Source organism: Podarcis cretensis, assembly GCF_951804945.1.
Source record: "Podarcis cretensis genome assembly, chromosome: 2".
Classification (NCBI taxonomy): Eukaryota; Metazoa; Chordata; class Lepidosauria; order Squamata; family Lacertidae; genus Podarcis; species Podarcis cretensis.
In genome coordinates this window covers 122023727-122043021 of record NC_137171.1, presented here as the reverse complement: position 1 = coordinate 122043021, position 19295 = coordinate 122023727, and the positions used below count along the sequence as shown (strand labels likewise).

Genomic DNA, 19295 nt, shown 5'->3' with positions numbered 1-19295 from the left:
TCCAAGTGGTTCTTTATAAGTAAGCTGGAACTGAACTGAACAGCAAACAGCTCAGCCGGCCTGCTTTTATAGGCAGCCGGCTGTCAACATTGTAGCAACAACAACCCAGAGTTTCCCACCTAAAATAACTGACGTGGACCTGAGTGAAAACTATATACACAATATCCTGGTGACCAGGGTGAGAACTTCAATACATAACAAGCCCCAGTCACTGCTTGTGAGGGGGGACAAAACCATCACCCGACAAACAGCCAAATCTATATATTAATTCCTCTCAAACAGGCTGTGTTATGGTGGGAGCTGCTGTGGCTTTCCCTCCCTCCCTTGGCCAGCCTCACCCTGAACAAGCCTCTCCCCTGAAGGGAGGAAAGTGGTGAGGGCAAGGCAGGTCCCCACCCTCCTGCCTGCCTGCCAAGAACGGAAGCCATTTTGTGAATGCCAGGCTGCAGAGGACAAGAGGAAACAAAATGGTGGTGTTTCGCTGGTGCGTCTCTTTACTGGCTCAATGACATCATGTCATGCAGCCTGAAGATTATTAAAAGTCTCAGGCTGGATTTTTGCAAACTGACTAGTGGCCACCTCTAGCAGTCCAAAAAGTAGCTTGGGCCTGCCTTAAGCAGTTGAAGCCCCACTGAGAAATGCCCCCTTTCCCCCCTCAAGTGACAAACCAAAAGCCACAACAGCCCTCCAGGATTGCCGCCTGGCGGGGAGATCGGTACCCAGAAACGTCTTTCAGAAGGACAGCATTTGGTCTTTCCTGACTTTGGCACATGGTGATCAAGCACGGAAACCACCTCAGGCATTTGGCCCTCCTCCAAGGCAGAAGTGGCTGGCTTGGCCTGAGCACACATCCTCTGGGCTCTGGGGAGGGTCTGCTCACAAGGCCTTGTGGTTGTGGGCAAGTATATTGCGTGCATGTGGGGAGCTGCCTGTATCATTTTTTTAAAAAAATAATATTTATTAACATTTTAAAGACTACAAAAGAAAGAGAGAAAGAAAAATTAAACAAAACAATACAAAAACAAAAACAAAAACACTACATAACACTAACCTAAAATAACAAAACAAAACAAACACAATATTTTTTTTTAATTTTTTATTAAATTTTGACATAAATATATTTCACAAACATACAAAAGACAAAATGAAAAAGAAAAAACAGAAAAAGAGAAAAAAACAAACAAACAAAACATGAAATACATACAACTTTGATGACATTGATCGACTTCCCTTTATCTCGATTTCGGAAATTATTATCTTGTTTATCTATCTGCTGTGTCTATTCCTTAATAAAACTTTTTACGTAGTAAGCGTTATCTCATGCCTACTGTGATTTCTATAAGTACATATGTGTTTCTGATCAACATTTTAATTTTCCCCTTGTCTCTATTTCCATATATATCCTAAATTTATCCCATTCATTGTTAAATTTTGCACTTCTTTGATTTCTTATTTTCTGTGTCAATTTAGCCAGCTCCAAATAATCGGATAATTTAAGTTGCCACTCCTTTAGTGTTGGGATTTTTGGTGTTTTCCAGTACTGTGCTATGAGGGTTCTGGCGGCCACCGTTGCATATTGAAAAAAGGTTCTATCTTCTTCTTTGATATCCTTACCAATTATCCCCAGCAGGAAGGCTTCGGGTTTTTTAACAAACGTGTATTTAAGAATTTTTTAAAATTCATTATAGATGGATTCCCAAAATTTAAAACACATCCAATACTTTCAGTATCTTATCTTTCAGTCCCTTGTTTCAACGACCTCCTCACACCTCCCTTTTTGTATTCCACTTTAATTAACTATTTCAGCAATTCCTTTCCATCTTCCTCTGTTTTCTGTCCTGTAATTTATCTTAAGATATTCTAACCTTATTTTTTCCCTTTAATACATTAATAATCTATTTGTACTTAATTCCTTATAACGTTTCTGCTAAAGCCATATAACTTCATTCCAACATTTTTCTAACATTGATTAATTTTACAGTATTTCTGTAAATAATCTTTACATTTTTTCCAATCTTCTTCCACCGACTCTTCTCCCTGGTCTCGGATTCCGCCAGTCATTTCTGCCAGTTCCATATAGTCCATCACCTTCATCTGCCATTCTTCCTGGGTGGGTAATTCTTGTGTCTTCCAATACTTCGCGATGAGTATCCTTGCTGCTGCTGTAGCATACATAAAGAAAGTTCTGTCTTTCTTTGGCACCAATTGGCCGACCATGCCCAGGAGAAAGGCCTCTGGTTTCTTCAAGAAGGTATATTTAAATACCTTTTTCATTTCATTATAAATCATCTCCCAGAAAGTCTTAATCCTTGGGCACGTCCTCCAAAGGTGAAAGAATGTACCTTCAGTCTCATTACATTTCCAACATTTATTATCAGATAACTTATAAATTTTTGCAAGCTTGACTGGTGTCATGTACCACCTGTAAATCATTTTCATTATATTCTCTCTTAAGGCATTACATGCCGTGAATTTCATACCTGTGGTCCATAACTGTTCCCAGTCAGCAAACATAATACTATGTCCAACATCTTGTGCCCATTTAATCATAACAGATTTCACCGTTTCATCCTGAGTATCCCATTTCAACAGCAAGTTATACATTCTTGACAAATTCTTAATTTTGGGATCTAACAATTCTGTTTCCAATTTTGGGAGTTGCCTGTATCATATTGCCACGGCTCTTACTGTCTTGCACACATTTTCAACGATTCCAAAGCTGTGAGATATGTGGGAACCTTGACCCTTTTTTTGCAACCCATGACTTGCTTCAACTGGTCCCTTGAAGGATTTCCTAGAAATCACCTGATTTCCACTTCAGCTGGGGAAGAAAGCAGCCGGCAGGGGGCAGCGGAGGATCGCAAAAAGGGGAAAGTGAGAAAATACAACTAGGGACTGTGGAGAAATGGATGAGGGTGTTTTGTGGCAGAGAGAGAGTGTGAGGGCAGGAATCCAACCTGCAAACAAACACGAACACACCCCAGTGTTAATGAAGGACTACGACTTTCTCAGCAAAATCTGCCTCCGTTTTTTCAATTCCTGTGAGAAATTTCAGTCAAGCATCTCGAGATGCAGTTACAGTACTTGAAATTCCTTTGCTAGCTTGGTATGCAAATGAAATTTAGATTATTGTAACTCGCCCAAAACTGTTTACTGCACCCTCAGCTATTCTTCTTAGAAGTAGAAAGGAAAACAAAACATAAAAAAGGGAATCCAAACCATTCTGGCCTTGTTCTGGGAACTGCCCTGGGACTTTCCAACCTGACTCAGAGGTTGCTGAGGGAGGCAGAAGGGGACAAAGTCCCCTGGGAAACAATCCAGGTTGGAACAGAGAAACACACCAAGGACGTTTTTATGCCATAATCTATGGGACGCAGGTGGCGCTGTGGGTTAAAGCCTCAGCGCCTAGGACTTGCCGATCGAAAGGTCGGCGGTTCGAATCCCTGCGGCGGGGTGCGCTCCCGCTGCTCGGTCCCAGCGCCTGCCAACCTAGCAGTTCGAAAGCACCTCCGGGTGCAAGTAGATAAATAGGGACCGCTTACCAGCGGGAAGGTAAACGGCGTTTCCGTGTGCGGCTCTGGCTCGCCAGAGCAGCGATGTCACGCTGGCCACGTGACCCGGAAGTGTCTCCGGACAGCGCTGGCCCCTGGCCTCTTGAGTGAGATGGGCGCACAACCCCAGAGTCTGTCAAGACTGGCCCGTACGGGCAGGGGTACCTTTACCTTTACCTTTATTTCTTAGGCTTTAAGGGGCAAGAAGACTCGTTGCTGTTTCCACACGATACCAAGAACAGGAAAAAAATAATGTCTAAAGTCCTGTAAACTTTTTAAAAAGTGTGTGAAGAACAAACATTTTCCTTCTGGCTGTTAGTAGTAGTAGTAGTTGTTGTTGTTGTTGTTGCCCACTTCACCTCCTCACAGAAGAGAAAGGAGAGGGAGAAAAGTCTCCACAGAGGAGAGCAGGGGAGGAGAAGGAGCCTCAAGCCACCGAGGACTTTCTAAAACAAGACTAGCCCTTTGAATTGAATTCAGAACCAGACAAAGAGGCAGAGGGTCTTTTGGCCCTGGTGAGATTTGGCCCTAAATGAGCTGTGGCAGTGAAAATCCTGTCAGGTTTATCTTGTAGCAGCTGAAGCCTCCCTACTGTATTGGGGAAAACAGCATATATTGCAATAATCCTGTCAGGAGGTGAGCAGAACATGGATCCTTGTGGGCAGACTATCCCTGTCCAGGAAAAACTAAATGGAGCAGGTGAAAAGTGAAGCCTAAGACGTCCCTGAGGTGACTGAGCCCATTGAGTCCCCAAAGTGGGTCCTGGAGAGCCCCCCTCAAAACAGCCAGCCTCCTTCTTCGCAGGGGCTCATCTTGCAACCACAAATTGTTGCTGTGAATAATGGCCAAGAAGAGACGGACTCTGAGAGAGTCACTTTAACAGGGGAAACAAGAAGAAGAGCCTGGGTGCTGGATCCGGCCAAACGCCCCTCAAGTCCAGCCTTCGGTCCTCACAATGGCCGACTGGATGATGCCTCCTCTTCTGGGAAGCCCCAAAACAGGCCCTGGGCGCCAGAGCCACACTCTGCCCTCCTCCTGGGGCTTCCAGAAAGGGGGATCCAGAAGCATGTCTGCCTCCAAAGGGGGAGCAAGAGCGGAGCCATCTTGGCTGGGGGGCATCCATAGCCCTCTCCTCCTCCTCCATGAATTAGACTCAACCTCTTTTAAAGCCACCCAAGAGATATTCTGCAGCAACAGAACAAAATGTGAACTATCTGTCACGTTTGTCGATGTTTAGGACGGGGTGAATGGCATCTCCCTGAGCAGCATTTGCGCCTTGTTCCAGCCCATCACTGACTCCAGATGCTGGTCCATCTGTCCCCCAGTCTCCCCCTTTCTGCAAATGATTATGGGGGCTGTTTTCTTCATATATGCTTTGAATATACTGTCACACAGCACCCCAGTCTCCGAGAGGGGCAAGATTTCAGGGGATCCAGGCATTTACACAGAGAGTTGGGTTTCTTTAGAAGGAGGGACGGAAGAGATGGTGTGGGGTTTATTTGCACCTATAGACCACATGTGCCTTCGATGGAGGGGCTCACAGCATTCACCCCGCAGGAGATCTTGCTTCTCCCAGAGTCACCGCCTTGGCATCCAACAGAAATCAAGCCTGGCACTGAAACAGCTTCTCTACCTGCAGCCTCTTCTCAGCTCAGCTCACTCACAACGGTGAAACTTTTTGACTTTCTAACTACCAGGCAGTTTGGGGGTGAGAGCAACTTCTTTTGTTATACTTCACAGCCCCCCCCCTAAAATCAAAGCTTCCTTGTACCTGGGCAAGGAGCGGCCACTACTTGTCTCTTTCCCGATTTCTAGGAAAAGGCAGCAGCTTCTGCGTGTGTCCCATGCTTAGCTCAGGTTTCAACGTTCAGGCTTCTGGCAGTGGGATGTGGGCCAAGCACTCTCTGGGCCAAGCACCCAGCCTTGGCTCAGGGCCTTCCAGAAGAGGCTGGGCAGCCCCTGGGTCTTGCTGGCTGGGCAAAGGGGGCCTCCCTGACCCCCAACTCCCCTGGGCCTGCGGACTTAGAGGGTCCCAGGCAGGGGGAGAGAAGGAGGCAGAGATACGTGGAGATATAAAATGCCCCTTTAAAAAGCAGAGAAAGGAAATTGTGGCATGTTAGTGGGCTCTGGCCTGTTTGTCAGTCTCCCAGCACCTGCAGCACTTCTTTGTGTGGTCATTTCTTTCTCTCTCTCTCTCTCTCTCTCTCTCTCTCTCTCTCTCTGTGTGTGTGTGTTGACCTCAACCCTGAGGTTCAGCTCTTGTTGCAACACTGAGCATCTCTTTACAAGGCAGAAAGTTAAACGCTGGAACCCCCTGCCACTAGATAGAGGACGCAGGAGAATAGCCGGGCTGCTGGATCACCCCAAAGGGGCCCATCGAGTCCAGCATGGCGGTCTCCCAGTGGCCACCCAGATGCCCCAGTAAGGAAGCATGCAGGGAGGACGGGAGGGACACGCAGCGAGTGGGATGCGAATGCATTTACTGTCCCTGACAGCGGAGGAAGAAGGGAGCCATCTTGGAAGCCATGCAAGGGCTTCTTCAAAACAGGACCCAGGAGGCTGCCCTGCACTGACTCAGCCACGAGTCCGCCTCGCTCCGGATCTCACAGCCCCTCCCCCCAGTTTAGAGAGGGGGGCGATTCCCAGACCCCCCTGGAGATGCGGGGACTGAACCTGCGGTCGTCCCCCTGGCCACCCCCCTCCGCCCCCCCTGCAGGGCAGGACAGGAAGAGTTGAGAGGGGGGAGGGGGAGGGAGGGGGGGGAGGGAGGGGGCGATTCCCAGCGAGGAGCTGCAATCACTTTCTCTTTCCCTCTCCAGCCTCGCTCCCAAACTTGCGCCTCGAGTTCTGCCTGGCGACCGGTGCCGCCATCTGCGCGCAGATTTCCGATTGGCGGAATATTTTCCCCTCGCCCAATCCCGGCTCGCTCTGCTGCTGGTTCCGCGGGCGGGGCGGAGAGCGGGTCTCGGAGCGGCGGAGGGAGAAGGACGTCGCTGGAGTAAGAGGAGGAAAAAGAGCTTCGTTTTGGGGGGAGATGGGGGTCTTCCTCTTCCTCCTCTGGCCCCCCCTGATCCTGGGGGCGGCTGCCCCCCTGCTGCTGCTGCTCCTGGACTGCGCAGGTGAGGACTCTGCTCTGGGGCGGGGGGAGAAAATCATTTGCACTAAGCCTCTTTTTTTTGGGGGGGGGGACTGGACACATGAGACTTTGAGAATTGCATTTCGTGGGCACTGAAAGGGCGATCGGGGAGTTTCTTGTCCGAAGCGGAGCCGGATCCCTTCCCAGACATCTCTTTCCCCGACTTGGGGCTTGTTTTGTATGCCGCCCGGGGCAGGGGCCGCTTCCCTCCTGGGCTCGGGGCTCAAGGGAAGAACAAGGCAAAGCTGGAAGGTGTTGGCAGGATTCATGGGGGGGGGGGAAGGGACTCGCCTGTCCCGCCCCCCGCACCTTCGGGTTGACTCTGGTCTTTCTGTCTGTCTGTCTGCCTGTCTGTCTGTGTGTGTGTGTGTGAGAGAGAGAGAGAGAGAAAGAGAGAGAGAGACGGACAGACAGACAGACAGACAGACAGACAGAGTACAGGTCTTTCCTTTTCTATTTTTTACCTTCCCTCTTCTAACCCTCAGCCGCTCTGAAAACTCCGCTAAAAACTCAGGAGACCAGCCTGGGGGTGGGAGCTGGACGCGTGTAGAGCTGACTTCATTGCGTGGGGGGGGGGATGTCTGAATAAGGGGTCCCCACCCGCAATTCCCAATGTTGTTTTGCTCAGGAGTTCCCTTTCACAGCCACATTCATAATCAGGTTCTCCTGCTTTACAGTTCTGACTCCCCCCCCCCCAAAAAAATCCCCTTCCTGTTGCCTGTCAAAAATGTAGATTTTGTAAATTATGCAGGGGGCTCCTCTGTGCCTTTTCTGTACAGCCCCTTTCACTACGTTGTGTGCGCTGTGTATCTGAAGAAGTGTGCATGCACACGAAAGCTTATACCCAGAACAAACTTGGTTGGTCTCTAAGGTGCTACTGGACAATTTTTTTATTTCGACTGCGTCAGACCAACACGGCTACCTACTTGAATCTTTATTGTAAATAATTCTTGTGGTTCTCTAATGGAAAATGGCGTGAATATAATACTATCTTTAGTTTAAAAGTTGCTTGTGCATACAAATTCTCAAAGTAACTGAAAAGCTTTAAGAACTAAAGAGTAAGACCTGTTATTTCTCTCTTAAGGGCAGGTCTACAAACTCCCCGAAACCCTGCTGAGCTTTGGATCTCCTGATTTAGGGCTGCTGCCTGTAATACAGCAGGATTAGGCTGCTGCCTTCATCTGCAGGACCCCTAACTCTCTGCCCCCTTTTCTCTTCCTTTCCAGGCTCCACTTCTCACTCCCTGCGCTACTTCTACACAGCCGTGTCTGAGCCTGGCCAGGGGCTTCCCCAGTTCATCATTGTCGGGTACGTGGATGACCAGCAATTTGTACAGTATGACAGTGACACCAAGGAGGCGCTGCCTCGCGTCCCCTGGATAAGGAAGGCGGAAAAGGAGGATCCTCAGTACTGGAACATGAACACTCAGATACTTCAGGGCGCTGAGCTGGTGTTCAGGGCGGATCTGCAGACTCTGTGGAATCGCTACAACCAGAGCGGAGGTGAGTGGAAGGCAGGAGAGGAACAGAGTCACACCTCTCCCCCCCCCAATAATGTTTCCTCCAAGGGCCAGAATTGCAGGGAGGGGGCTGCTGGGAGGAAAGGAGATGGAGGGTGGGGGTCTCCACCAGGGCAGAGGCATCTCCCCCTCCCTTAATGAAGGTCTTAATGGGGGCAAGGATGGGATGGGGTGGGGGTGGGGGACAGAGAGGGAGACTTGGAGGGCAGAGACACCCCCCCCCCCCTGGTAGGACCCTCTCTGGACCTGCACATTCTACCCAGGAAACGTCTCCATTGCCTGCCCTTCCTTCCATGCTGGGCTTAGCTTAGGCCTTCTGAGGTGGGAATCTGTCTAGTTCATTTTCCTCTGGGAGGGGGAGAGAAGGGTGGGGATCCTGAGGCTGAGACAAGCAAGCCTTGAGTTCAGGTCCTGCTTAAGGAGAAGCCAGCTGCCCAGACAGAGGTGCCGATTGGCTGACCCTTCTGACCATCACCAAGCCCCTCCCTCTCCCTGGCACAGTGTTGGAATAGAAGCCTTTTTAAGGAACACAAATGGACTGGGTTTTGGGGGGGTCAGAGTGGCAAATACATGAAGTGGGGGGTGGACCAGAGCCCCCAAGGCTCCCACACCTCCAGCAAGCATTATACATCTGTACTTACTTTGATCTCTTAATGGTCTACACTTACGGAAGAGTAGCAGGACCCTTTAGAAAGGTCTTTCACCCCCTTTGTCCAGTTATGACAATTTCTGCCACACTCCTCCCCCACCCCCTGCCCCATCCAGCCTTGGAACTGTGAAGACAGGAATCATTTAAACTTAGTAAAAGCTGGTAGACATCCAGCAAAAGCCTCTTGGCACACATTTTTGTTTTTATTTTTTATTTTTGTTAAAGAAATATTTATTAAGGTTTTTCAGAACAAATCCAAATCAAAACAATACATCAAAATTAACAATCAAAAACAACACAACAAAACAACAAAAACAAAAAAGAAAAAATTATTGCTTACTTGCTAGTTTTATAACCCTCTTTCCTGACTTCCTCACATCTCCTTTTTCTGTGTTCCCCTTTACACAAATCAATTTTAGCAATTTCTTACCTTCTTTCCAATCTTATTCAATATTGTACATTTCAACCTATTATGCATTTATTTTCCTTCTCTTTTAAGAAAAAAAGAAAAGAAAGATTTATCACATGTTCTTTGTAATTTAGCTTAGTCCTTTATATCATTTGTTGAAACACAACATAATAGTACTCTGGTCTTGCCCCTTCCTTTCCACATCATTTTTGCATATTTCTTTTTACCAAACCCCTAGTGCCCTATTATTTTTGTATCTCACATCATTTTAACATTCAAACATTTTACAATGTTTTTGAAGATATTCTTTAAATTTCTTCCAGTCCTCTTCCACCGATTCTTCTCCCCGGTCTCGGATTCTGCCAGTCATTTCTGCTAATTCCATGTAATCAATCACTTGCATCTGCCATTCTTCCCGGGTGGGCAAATCTTGTGTCTTCCAGTACTTTGCGATGAGTATCCTTGCTGCGGTCGTTGCATACATAAAAAATGTTCTATCTTTCTTTAACACCAATTGGCCGACCATGCCCAAGAGAAAGGCCTCTGGTTTCTTAAGGAAGATATATTTAAATACCTTTTTCAGTTCATTATAGATCATTTCCCAGAAAGCCTTAATCTTTGGGCATGCCCACCAAAGGTGAAAGAATGTTCCCTCAGCTTCTTTGCATTTCCAACATTTATTGTCAGGCAGGTGATAAATTTTTGCAAGCTTGACTGGGGTCATGTACCACCTATAGATCATTTTCATAATATTTTCTCTTAAGGCATTACATGCCGTAAATTTCATATCAGTGGTCCACAACCTCTCCCAGTCAGCGAACATAATGTTATGACCAATGTCCTGTGCCCATTTAATCATGGCTGATTTAACTGTTTCATCCTGAGTATTCCATTTTAACAGCAAGTTGTACATTCTCGAAAGTGTCTTGGTTTTAGGTTCTAACAGTTCTGTTTCTAATTTTGATTTTTCCACCTGGAAGCCTATTTTTTTATCCAAATTGAAGGCTTCTCTTATTTGGTGATAATGTAGCCAATCTCGCACTTTATCTTTTAGTTTCTCAAAACTCTGCAATTTCAATGTATCTCGGTCTTGTTCTAGTATCTCCCAATATTTTGGCCATTTGGCCTCCATATTGAGTTTTTTCAAAGCCTTGGCCTCCATGGGTGATAGCCACCTTGGAGTCTTGTTTTCCAATAAATCTTTATATCTTGTCCAGACATTAAACAAGGTTTTTCTGACAATATGGTTTTTAAATGCTCTGTTAACTTTTACCTTGTCGTACCCCAAATATGCATGCCACCCAAAAGCATTATTGAACCCTTCCAAATCCAAAATGTCAGTGTTCTCAAGAAGTAGCCAGTCTTTCGACCAGCAGAATGCTGCTGATTCATAATAAAGCTTCATGTCTGGCAGGGCAAACCCCCCTCTTTCCTTAACATCTGTCAATATTTTAAATTTTATTCTGGGCTTTTTGCCCTGCCAGACAAATTTAGAGGTATCTCTTTGCCACCTCTTGAAACAATCCATCTTGTCCACAATCTGTAAAGTTTGAAACAAAAACAACAACAACGAGGATAGAATAAATTTTTATAAATCCACACAAGAAGAGGGAAAGCCAAATTCTTCCTCTTCCACCTTAAAATAAGGTGAAATTCTGTATCTGATGTTCAGATAACTATCTTTTAAAGCATAGTTCAGAGCAAAAGTATGTTACACGTCCTTGCTTTAGATCTTTAAGCAGAGCCGGGAGACGGACTTCCTGGTTGCGTCTCCCGCTTCAGTGTCCAAATTACTTATTTTTTTTTTAACAGTCCGAATTTCTTAAGCTTCACCTACTCACGGTAGTTGTTTCTTAGCCGAATTGTCCCAAGAAAAAGGTCAGCGCTCCCCGACAGCAGCTTCGTGGCTTCACTCCGCGGAAAGAGCGATCGACCCTCAGCACCACGCCAACCCCGTCACTTTCCAGAGCCCCTTACGGGGTTCCTTTCCAGTTTCGGGGGACGTTTAAGGTGCCCGCTGGGTCCCACGGCCACAGGCTTCCGCTGCCTGTGGTTTTCCAAAAGGGGTCTCCGCTTCGCCGTAGCGGACGACCCTTTTCCACGGAGCTCCCTCTTCGCAGTTAGAAGAGGGCAGCCATTGCCGTTCACGCCGCCTCCGGAAGTCCACATTTTTGTTTTTAAAACTTCCTTCTGAAATGAGTCAGAAGATGTTAGTCCTTTTGAGACGTTAGTTGTGTGAAAGGAGCCAGCATGCTGGAAGGGTGGGGGGAGGTAGTTGTGTTTAGCCCCAAAGTTGAGTGACTCCCCCGTCTAATTGCAATTTTGGAGCAGAACTTCAGAAGTGGGAGCCTCTGCTGGGTCTGGAGGGAGATCTCTATGTGATTTTGCACCTTTACCTTCCAGGCTTCTATACTTCCTCACTTCCTAAGCAGGCTCCCTGCTTCAGGACTTTAGCCCTGCCCCTAACGGCATCAAAAGGTGTCCCAGCACTTCAAACAATAACTGAAGGGGAGGGGTAGAAAGGTGGGTGAGATTGACAGATGTCAGATTCACCCTCCTGCCCCTTTTGGCCCATGGGGGCAATCCAGGATCTGGGCCTGAAGCCAAAGAGATTCCCCCACCTGTGACACAGAATAATGGAGGTGGAAGGAGCCTTGCCAAAGGAGTCAGCCTGAGTGTGTCCAGAGCCCTTGTCAGGCTTGCAAGGAAGAAACCCAGGGGGTCAGCTGAGACCAAGCCAGCGCTGCAATGGGCAGGTCTGCTTTTCTTGCAGTGGGATCAGGCCTGGCCTGGCCTTGCAGGCTTCCTCTTGGGCTCTTGCGAATTCTGCTTCTCCCCCTTTTAAAAATGGGGATTGGGTCCCTCCTGAGCCCCTGCACCTATCCATGGAAAATGCCCCATAAATGTCACCAAGGGGCGCCTCTCGATTCCCGATCATTTCTTGCAATTGCTTAGCTCAGAAAATCCCAAACAAATGAGATGGCCACTTCAAAGGTGCCACGGAGAGCCCTGGAAATGTCATCTGATTCTATTTAAAGACAATGTTGAAGGTACAGGTGTATCGTGATTGATCCCACTTAACAGCTTGAGGAAACGGGAGGGGAATGAGCTTCATTTATAAAATGAGGGAGAAAGCAATTTATGCTGAAGAAGCAATGAGACAGAGCAACTTCCCTCCAAGCCAAAGCTCCATATCCAGACCAGCTGGTGGGGTTTGTGGTTTGGTTTGTTGTTTGCATAGGCCAACTACAAACCATTGTTTGAGTGCATAAAAAGAACTATATCACCTTGGGACATGGTCTTGTAGAAGATACTATTTATTTATTATTATTATTAAATACGTTGAGTAGTTCTAGAGGGAGGACTCCAGAGCAGTAGCACTGTTACAATCCTTCTACTTGCCAGAGTGAGCAATCTCCCTTCTCTCCCCCACACACCTTTCTGGGGCCTCTCCTGACCCCCCCAGCTGATTTGTGGGGAAGGAGATGGGGTGAAAGCCCCAGTTTTGTGAGTGAGACTTGTTCCTTCTGGCTCCCGCGAGAATGTGTTAGCTGAATCCAGCCCAGAAAAGCAGGATTTCCTTCGAGAGAGGCTTCTGTAATGCAAGACATTCTATACCCAAACTCAATTCAGCTGTAAGCCAAAGGCTCCTGAGATGAAAGGAGAAGCCTAAATCAGAAGTGAGAGCCACCTGGTGTCCTCTGGGACAGCCTCTCCTCCATTGCTGAGCTCCCTCAGGCTCCCTGGAAACACAAAGAGCAACAGAACTCTGTACATGGCCAGGAGCAACCATTGCCATTTCCCATCCTGCCTTGGGGTGCCTGAGGTAGCTTCTCTCCATGGTTTTGGTGTGGGAAATCAAAATGGCTGTCTGCTGTCCCTGCTGGCTGGCCTAGAGGAGACAGGGCTGGGGTCCTCAGCACCTGTGGGCCCTGCCAGGGGTCTGGGGTCTCAGCGGGTGCCGGGTGATGCCACCTGCCAAGTGAAAACACCAGATCAGTGCTTCAGATACTGGAATTGAAGAGCAGATTTAAAAGTCACGAGCATTAGCATATATACATCTCACAGTTATGTGGTCTGAATGAGAGCAGAAAAATCTATATTTCCATTTCAACCAGTTGTGACTGAAGTAACAGAGGTCAAAATTTATCCATGGCACCTCTTTCCACAGCAATAAATGGGATGTACTGAATCTTTGAGCTGCCTTCCAATAAAGTCAGTTGATTCGATTCCCATTTGACTCCCGGATTTGACTCCCGGAACCGTTCGAAAACCAAGGCCCGTCTTCCTGCACTCAATCGGAGGTTTGGCTTCCAAAGAACGTTCGCAAATCGGAACACTTACTTCTGGGTTTGCGGTGTTCGGGAGCCAAGCCGTTTGACATCCAAGGAACCACTGTATAAGGATCATGTGTTCACTGATGAAGAATTTATTTGGTGGACGTTGATTGGCTAGTGAAAACCAGCTCTTCTTTTATTATCGATCGACTGAAGGTTTTATTAAAGTATTTATAATATGTAGTTTCCATAAAAGTGTAACAAGATAGTATGCAACCTAGAAAGTTAAAATAAAATCAGGAAAAATCCATAAAATGTACATAAAACATCAGCAAACACTATTTATTTATTTATTTATTTATTTATTTATTTATTTATTTAAATGTTGTTGTTGTTGTTTTGAAGATTTGGTGGTAGCCCCCTGGGGTGTGCCGGAGGGTGCAGGGACCCGCCATCTTTGGCAAGGGCAGCCTGGCTTCTGCTGAGAAGAGGGGCCATTTTGAAGTGGGGCAAACCCCCCTTTCGGCTTCCCTTTCCCTTCCAGGCTATGAGGAAACTTCTTTTTCCAAAGGCCCTTCCATGACTTCCCTCCTTTTAGGGAAAAGGTCCTTGATATGGAGAAGCTGGGGGGAGAGAGATGGAGGGGAAGAGGAGACCCTCTCTCTTGAAAGGGCCCCCAATGTGTGGGTGTCCCCCTTCCATGTTGCCCTTTCTGGGACTGGGACTGGGGACAGCTGAGGCGTCTCTCCAAAAGGGGCAAGATCCAGAGGAGCAGAGCTGGGGGGAAAGACGGACAGACTGTGACCTCTGACCCTGCAAGGGATGCTCCTCTTGGGCAGGAAGGGAAACCCCACCCCTCCCCCGCCTCCAGGGAGTTGGGAGAATCCACTAGGAATTTAGGGGGGGAGAAAGTGTGAGGCGATGCGAGAGAGGGGGGCAGTTAAAGGGGGGCTTCATAGGCTCAGGATTGTAGTGTTTTCCCTCAGTGAACGTGTTCTGGGGATGAGCCTTCAGAAAGATACAGTGCTGGTTGATTCTTCTCCCCTCTGACTGCTGCCTCTTCCCTGAGTCTCAGGCAAATAAATCCTTTTTCCTGGGCTCTTTTGCTGATGGGGGAGGGGCTGCCCTGACCCCCCTTGACCTCCTGGGCCTCTTCTGGTCCTTCCAGGGACCCACACCCTTCAGTACATGTACGGCTGTGAGCTGAGGTCAGACGGGCGCAAAGGAGGGTATGAGCAGTACGGCTACGATGGGAGGGACTTCATTGCCTTTGACAAGGAGACCCTCACCTGGATGGCAGCCGAGACCCAAGCGACCAAGAGGAAGTGGGATCCTGACTTGGCCTGGAACCAGTACCTGAAAGCCTACATGGAGGAGGAGTGCATTGAGTGGCTGCAGAGACACCTGGACTACGGGAAGGAGACTCTGCTGAGGACAGGTGAGGGGGGGCAGCGGGAGGGGAGGGGGGCTCAGTGGGGCAGTTTCCGTACAGATTCCCCTCCCCCCCTTAACAGTCTTCCTTTCTGGACCAAACGGCAAACAGTTTTCTTGGTGGGGGAGGCAGAAATAAGTTTGGGACTCTGGGAGGAGAAAAGGGGTCACTTCAGAGCATGATTTGCGGGGCAGGGATGCTTAAAACAACCCCCATGCCCCATTGGCTAGAATAAGGGATGGCAAAAGACAAACAGGAGGAGGGGACAAAGAAACAGCAGGGAAGGGGCCAGGAAAGCAAAATGCATTTTAAATTCAGTAAAAATGGACAGATTTGAGGGGAGATACATGAAAACCTTTTGCCTTTACACTTGGGTAGGGGAAAGTGGGGCAGATTGATGCAGAAAAATTCAGTCTCATATTTTATGTACCAAAATGAGTCAAATGATAAAAAAATTGCTTTATGCATGGCATAACTAATCAATATTATAATAGCAATCAAAAGAACCATTAAAGTTAGAAGATAATGAGAATATAATGACTTGAGTAAAAAATGGGTTTTGTTTCATTCTGCTCCACCTACAGGGCACTTCAATACAAAGTGTAAATTGTATGAGAATGGTAATTATTTACAAAATTTTAATGAAAAAGAAATTTTTATTGTGAGAGATCATAATCAGCCCTACAATTTGTTACTTAAAGATCTAAATGACGTATCAAAACTAAGTGTTTCACACATATCATAGACTTTATGGCAGGTTTTCTTAACAAAACTTCAAAACTTATACTACCGTAATCTTTCCTCAAACACATATCCATTAAAAAAAAAAAAACCTTTGGAAAAACTTTAAAAAGAATAAGAACTCACATTAGGTAGTCCAAAAATAGAAATTTAAACAAAATGCTTATAAAAAAATAAGATATTTCCTTAACATTTAGCTTCTATTGCACATTATATCCACGGAAGTCAAAAGAAAAAGTATAGAGATGATGTTGCTCGGTCCCTGCTCCTGCCATCCTAGCAGTTCGAAAGCACGTCAAAAGTGCAAGTAGATAAATAGGTACCGCTCCAGTGGGAAGGTAAACTGCGTTTCTGTGCGCTGCTCTGGTTCGCCAGATGCGGCTTAGTCATGCTGGCCACATGACCCGGAAGCTGTACGCCAGCTCCCTCAGCCAATAAAGCGAGATGAGCGCTGCAACCCCAGAGTCAGTCACGACTGGACCTAATGGTCAGGGGTCCCTTTACCTTTACCTAACAATTCATAATACCACTGAACTTACTTAAAAATCACATGTAATCCTGATTACTGATTATTTACCTTAGGTATTATTAAATCTTAACTAAACAACGAAAAACAGCATTGGAACACTTTTACATTTCACGTAATTTTTTAGTTGGTCGCGTTAAAAACACACCTCTCGTCAAATGCCAATGGGGAACTGGCGGGCAGCGCAGTCACAACTGTCATACTCACACATGTATAGACACGTTTTAGTGATGTCACAACACGAATAACGTTTCTCGATATTGAAATATTGTTGGTGTATCAATGTGCCCCTTGCATCAATGTTCCCCGCCTCCCCCTACATACTTAGGGGGAAAGTCTTTGAAACTAAATTAATTAACCTTTTTTAAAATAGAAAATGTGTGGGGAGCCCATAAAATATGGATGCAGCCCCCTCACTAAGTCTGTAGGTTAGCCACTCGTGGCCTAAAAGCAGAAAACCTGCACATAGTGAGAGAGTATGAGAATTCCCTCTTCTACCTTCTTATATTTTTCATTTGTGAGGAATTTTACTTTTTTCCATGGGGAACATTCAGAAGTGTCATCTTCGCCAACCCCGTGCCTTGAAATGATACAGTCCACTCTTCCGCCTTCAGGAATCTGGCACAGGGGCCAATCAAATGATCAAGTGTTTGGACTGGCTTTCTTCCTGTCTCTATTAGCTTTGCTAATATGAATATTAATTCAAAATGAAATAATTCTAGCATCCTCCCTTTTTGAGGACTGACACATACGTATTAGCCGTGCTTAGAGAGATCTGAGCAATTTCATCTATGGGGCCTGGTGATAATCCACCCCAGAGACACTGAGCATATTTCTTGAGGTTGAGGGTTTCACCCCAAAATCCACATTGAAGCGTTTTCAAGGGTGACAACAAGGGCAGGCGGGAGAACCAGAAAGGAGCTCTGTCTTTCCCAGGGCTGTTGGCTTTGTTCACTAACTATTGGGCTAAAAAGTCCCAGAGAATAGAGAGCAGCGAGTCCAGCATTTCTTCCCCCTCAAGAGAGGAACCAGGATCAGTCTGAGCTGCCCTCAGTTCATGACTTGCAACTTGGAAGGATCTGAATGAATCCCACCATTGGGGACCGGGTGAAATTTGCCCCTCAGCCTGGAGGCAGCTCCCTGGGACAATCTTGGAACCACAAGTTGTCATGGTTGAGTAGTGTTGGAGCTTTGCAAGATGACAATTCAATTTTTTTTCAACTCTGGCTCCGGCTTGGTGGAACGCTCTGTCTCATGAGACCAGGGCCCTGCAGGATCTGATTTCTTTCCGCAGGGCCTGTAAGACAGAGTTGTTCCGCCTGGCCTTTGGCTTGGAGCCAGTTTGATTCCCTCCCTCTCTTTCTTTTTTCTTTTCCTTCTCCTCCTGCGATGAGGCTACTTTTTAATATTTTAATGTTTCAATATTTTAATGTATTTTAATTTTTTTTAAAGTTGTATTCATTCAACTTGTTTTTATTATTGCTTGTAAGCCGCTCTTAGCCCGTCCTTGGCTGGGGAGGGCGGGGTATAAATAAATATTATTATTATTATTATTATTATTATTATTATTATTATTATTTTTTACCCAGCCCTCCATCCCAAAGGAGTCTGATTTGGCAAACAAAGGATAAAACATCTAAAAACTGTTCCACCATAGACACTGACTGGGGAAGATGCCAAGGCAGGTTGAGGAATCCCATTTATTTGCAGTTCTTTTTAATTTCTGGAGATGTGAGATTCTGACTAGCTTGCCCCTTGGGTCCCTGCTCCTCTGCTCTTAAAAAATACAGGATTCCTCCAGGCTCCCGTTGTGGATGTCTCTCTGTTAACCCCAATGCGGCCCTTTTTGCAGAGGCTCCGGTGGTGAAGGTGACCAGGAAGGCAGATTATGACGGCCTGGAGACCCTCGTTTGCCAAGTCCACGGCTTCTACCCCAAGGAGATTGAGGCCAAGTGGGTGAAGGACGGGAAGGTCTGGCAGGAGGGCACCCTCCGGGGATTGGTCGCCCCCAACTCGGACGGGACCTACTATCTCTTGCTCAGTGTCCAGATCGACCCCGAGGAGAGGGAGCGCTTCCGGTGCCGCGTGGAGCATGACAGCCTGGAGAAGCCTCTGGACGTGGCCTGGGAGAAGGAGCCGGGTGAGAGACAGACAGACAGACAGACAGGAGGGGAAGGGGTGGGCTCTGGGAGGGGGATTTCCACCCAACTCCTCCCTTCAGCAGCAGAACAGCTCAGATGGGGAACCCCAGTTGGATCCTGTCTATGTCTCTGGAGGGAAGCAGCTGAATTGGAATCTGTAGATTTCAGCAGAGATGCAGCCTTTTCTGGCAAGTGTCGCATAGGCCTTGAACTCAAATTGGATGTCGTAAGTAAAAACTGGCTGTCACCTTTTGGCCTTTAGGCCCAGGTAGCTGTGATGTCACAGAATGTGGGCACATATTTTACTTCTTCAAAATCAAACTTAAAGTCACTACGACTGAAAAAGGGGCAATGAACTTAAAAGAGGGAGTCCCAGACTGACTGTACTTCACAGTGTAAAAGATTCTCACTCACTCTTCCTCTCAAGCGCGCCCAGCTACAAAAACTGCTATTCATCTCCACTCAGCCCAAACACCCGCACACCACTGGGAAGAGCAAGCAGGAATTGTAATAACAATGCCCGTCTCACAGCGCCAGGAAAGCTGCGCCTGCAGGAACCAAAGCAGAATGCCTAAGAGCAAGACTCCCTTTTCCCCAGCAGGAGCACCTGAACCCACATCCCCACCCGCACCCCAGACTCCCCTTCTCACAGGCAGGCAAGCAAGAATTATGGAAGCGGCCCTTGAGCCAAAGACTCACCCAGGCAGGGCAGAGGGGACCAGGGCTCACTCACTAGCGCTAACAACTTCAGAGATTCCACCCAACCAAAAAAACCTGGACATTTTGCCTCATTTAAAAAATTTGTCTGGACAGACATTTTAAGTCTGAAAAAGAGGGCGTGTCCAGCAAAAACCGGACGTATGGCAACCCTACACAAGATGCTTTTTCCTAAGGGTTTGTGTCTTCCCTGAAGG

At 47.1% G+C, this 19295-nt stretch overlaps 2 protein-coding genes across 5 annotated transcripts in view; both read left to right on the top strand.

The window, feature by feature from the left end:
* LOC307208843 (H-2 class I histocompatibility antigen, Q10 alpha chain-like) overlaps positions 1-18658 on the top strand; it is a 54743-nt gene extending 36085 nt beyond the window's left edge. Inside the window, exon 5 of the mRNA XM_079963842.1 lies at positions 18478-18658. Within this exon, the coding sequence (XP_079819968.1) occupies positions 18478-18643 (166 nt within the window). The 3' untranslated portion in view covers positions 18644-18658. The remainder of the gene's footprint in view (positions 1-18477) is intronic.
* Positions 1-19295, top strand: part of LOC307208732 (major histocompatibility complex class I-related gene protein-like) — a 92270-nt gene that overhangs the window by 37979 nt on the left and 34996 nt on the right. For 2 of the 4 annotated variants that reach the window (XM_079963636.1, XM_079963638.1), the window contains exons 2-5: positions 6371-6670; positions 7914-8189; positions 14710-14979; positions 18093-18380. In XM_079963636.1, coding sequence (XP_079819762.1) covers positions 6371-6670; positions 7914-8189; positions 14710-14979; positions 18093-18380 — 1134 coding nt within the window. The remainder of the gene's footprint in view (positions 1-6370; positions 6671-7913; positions 8190-14709; positions 14980-18092; positions 18381-19295) is intronic. The other 2 variants (XM_079963635.1, XM_079963637.1) reach the window with 2 other exon arrangements.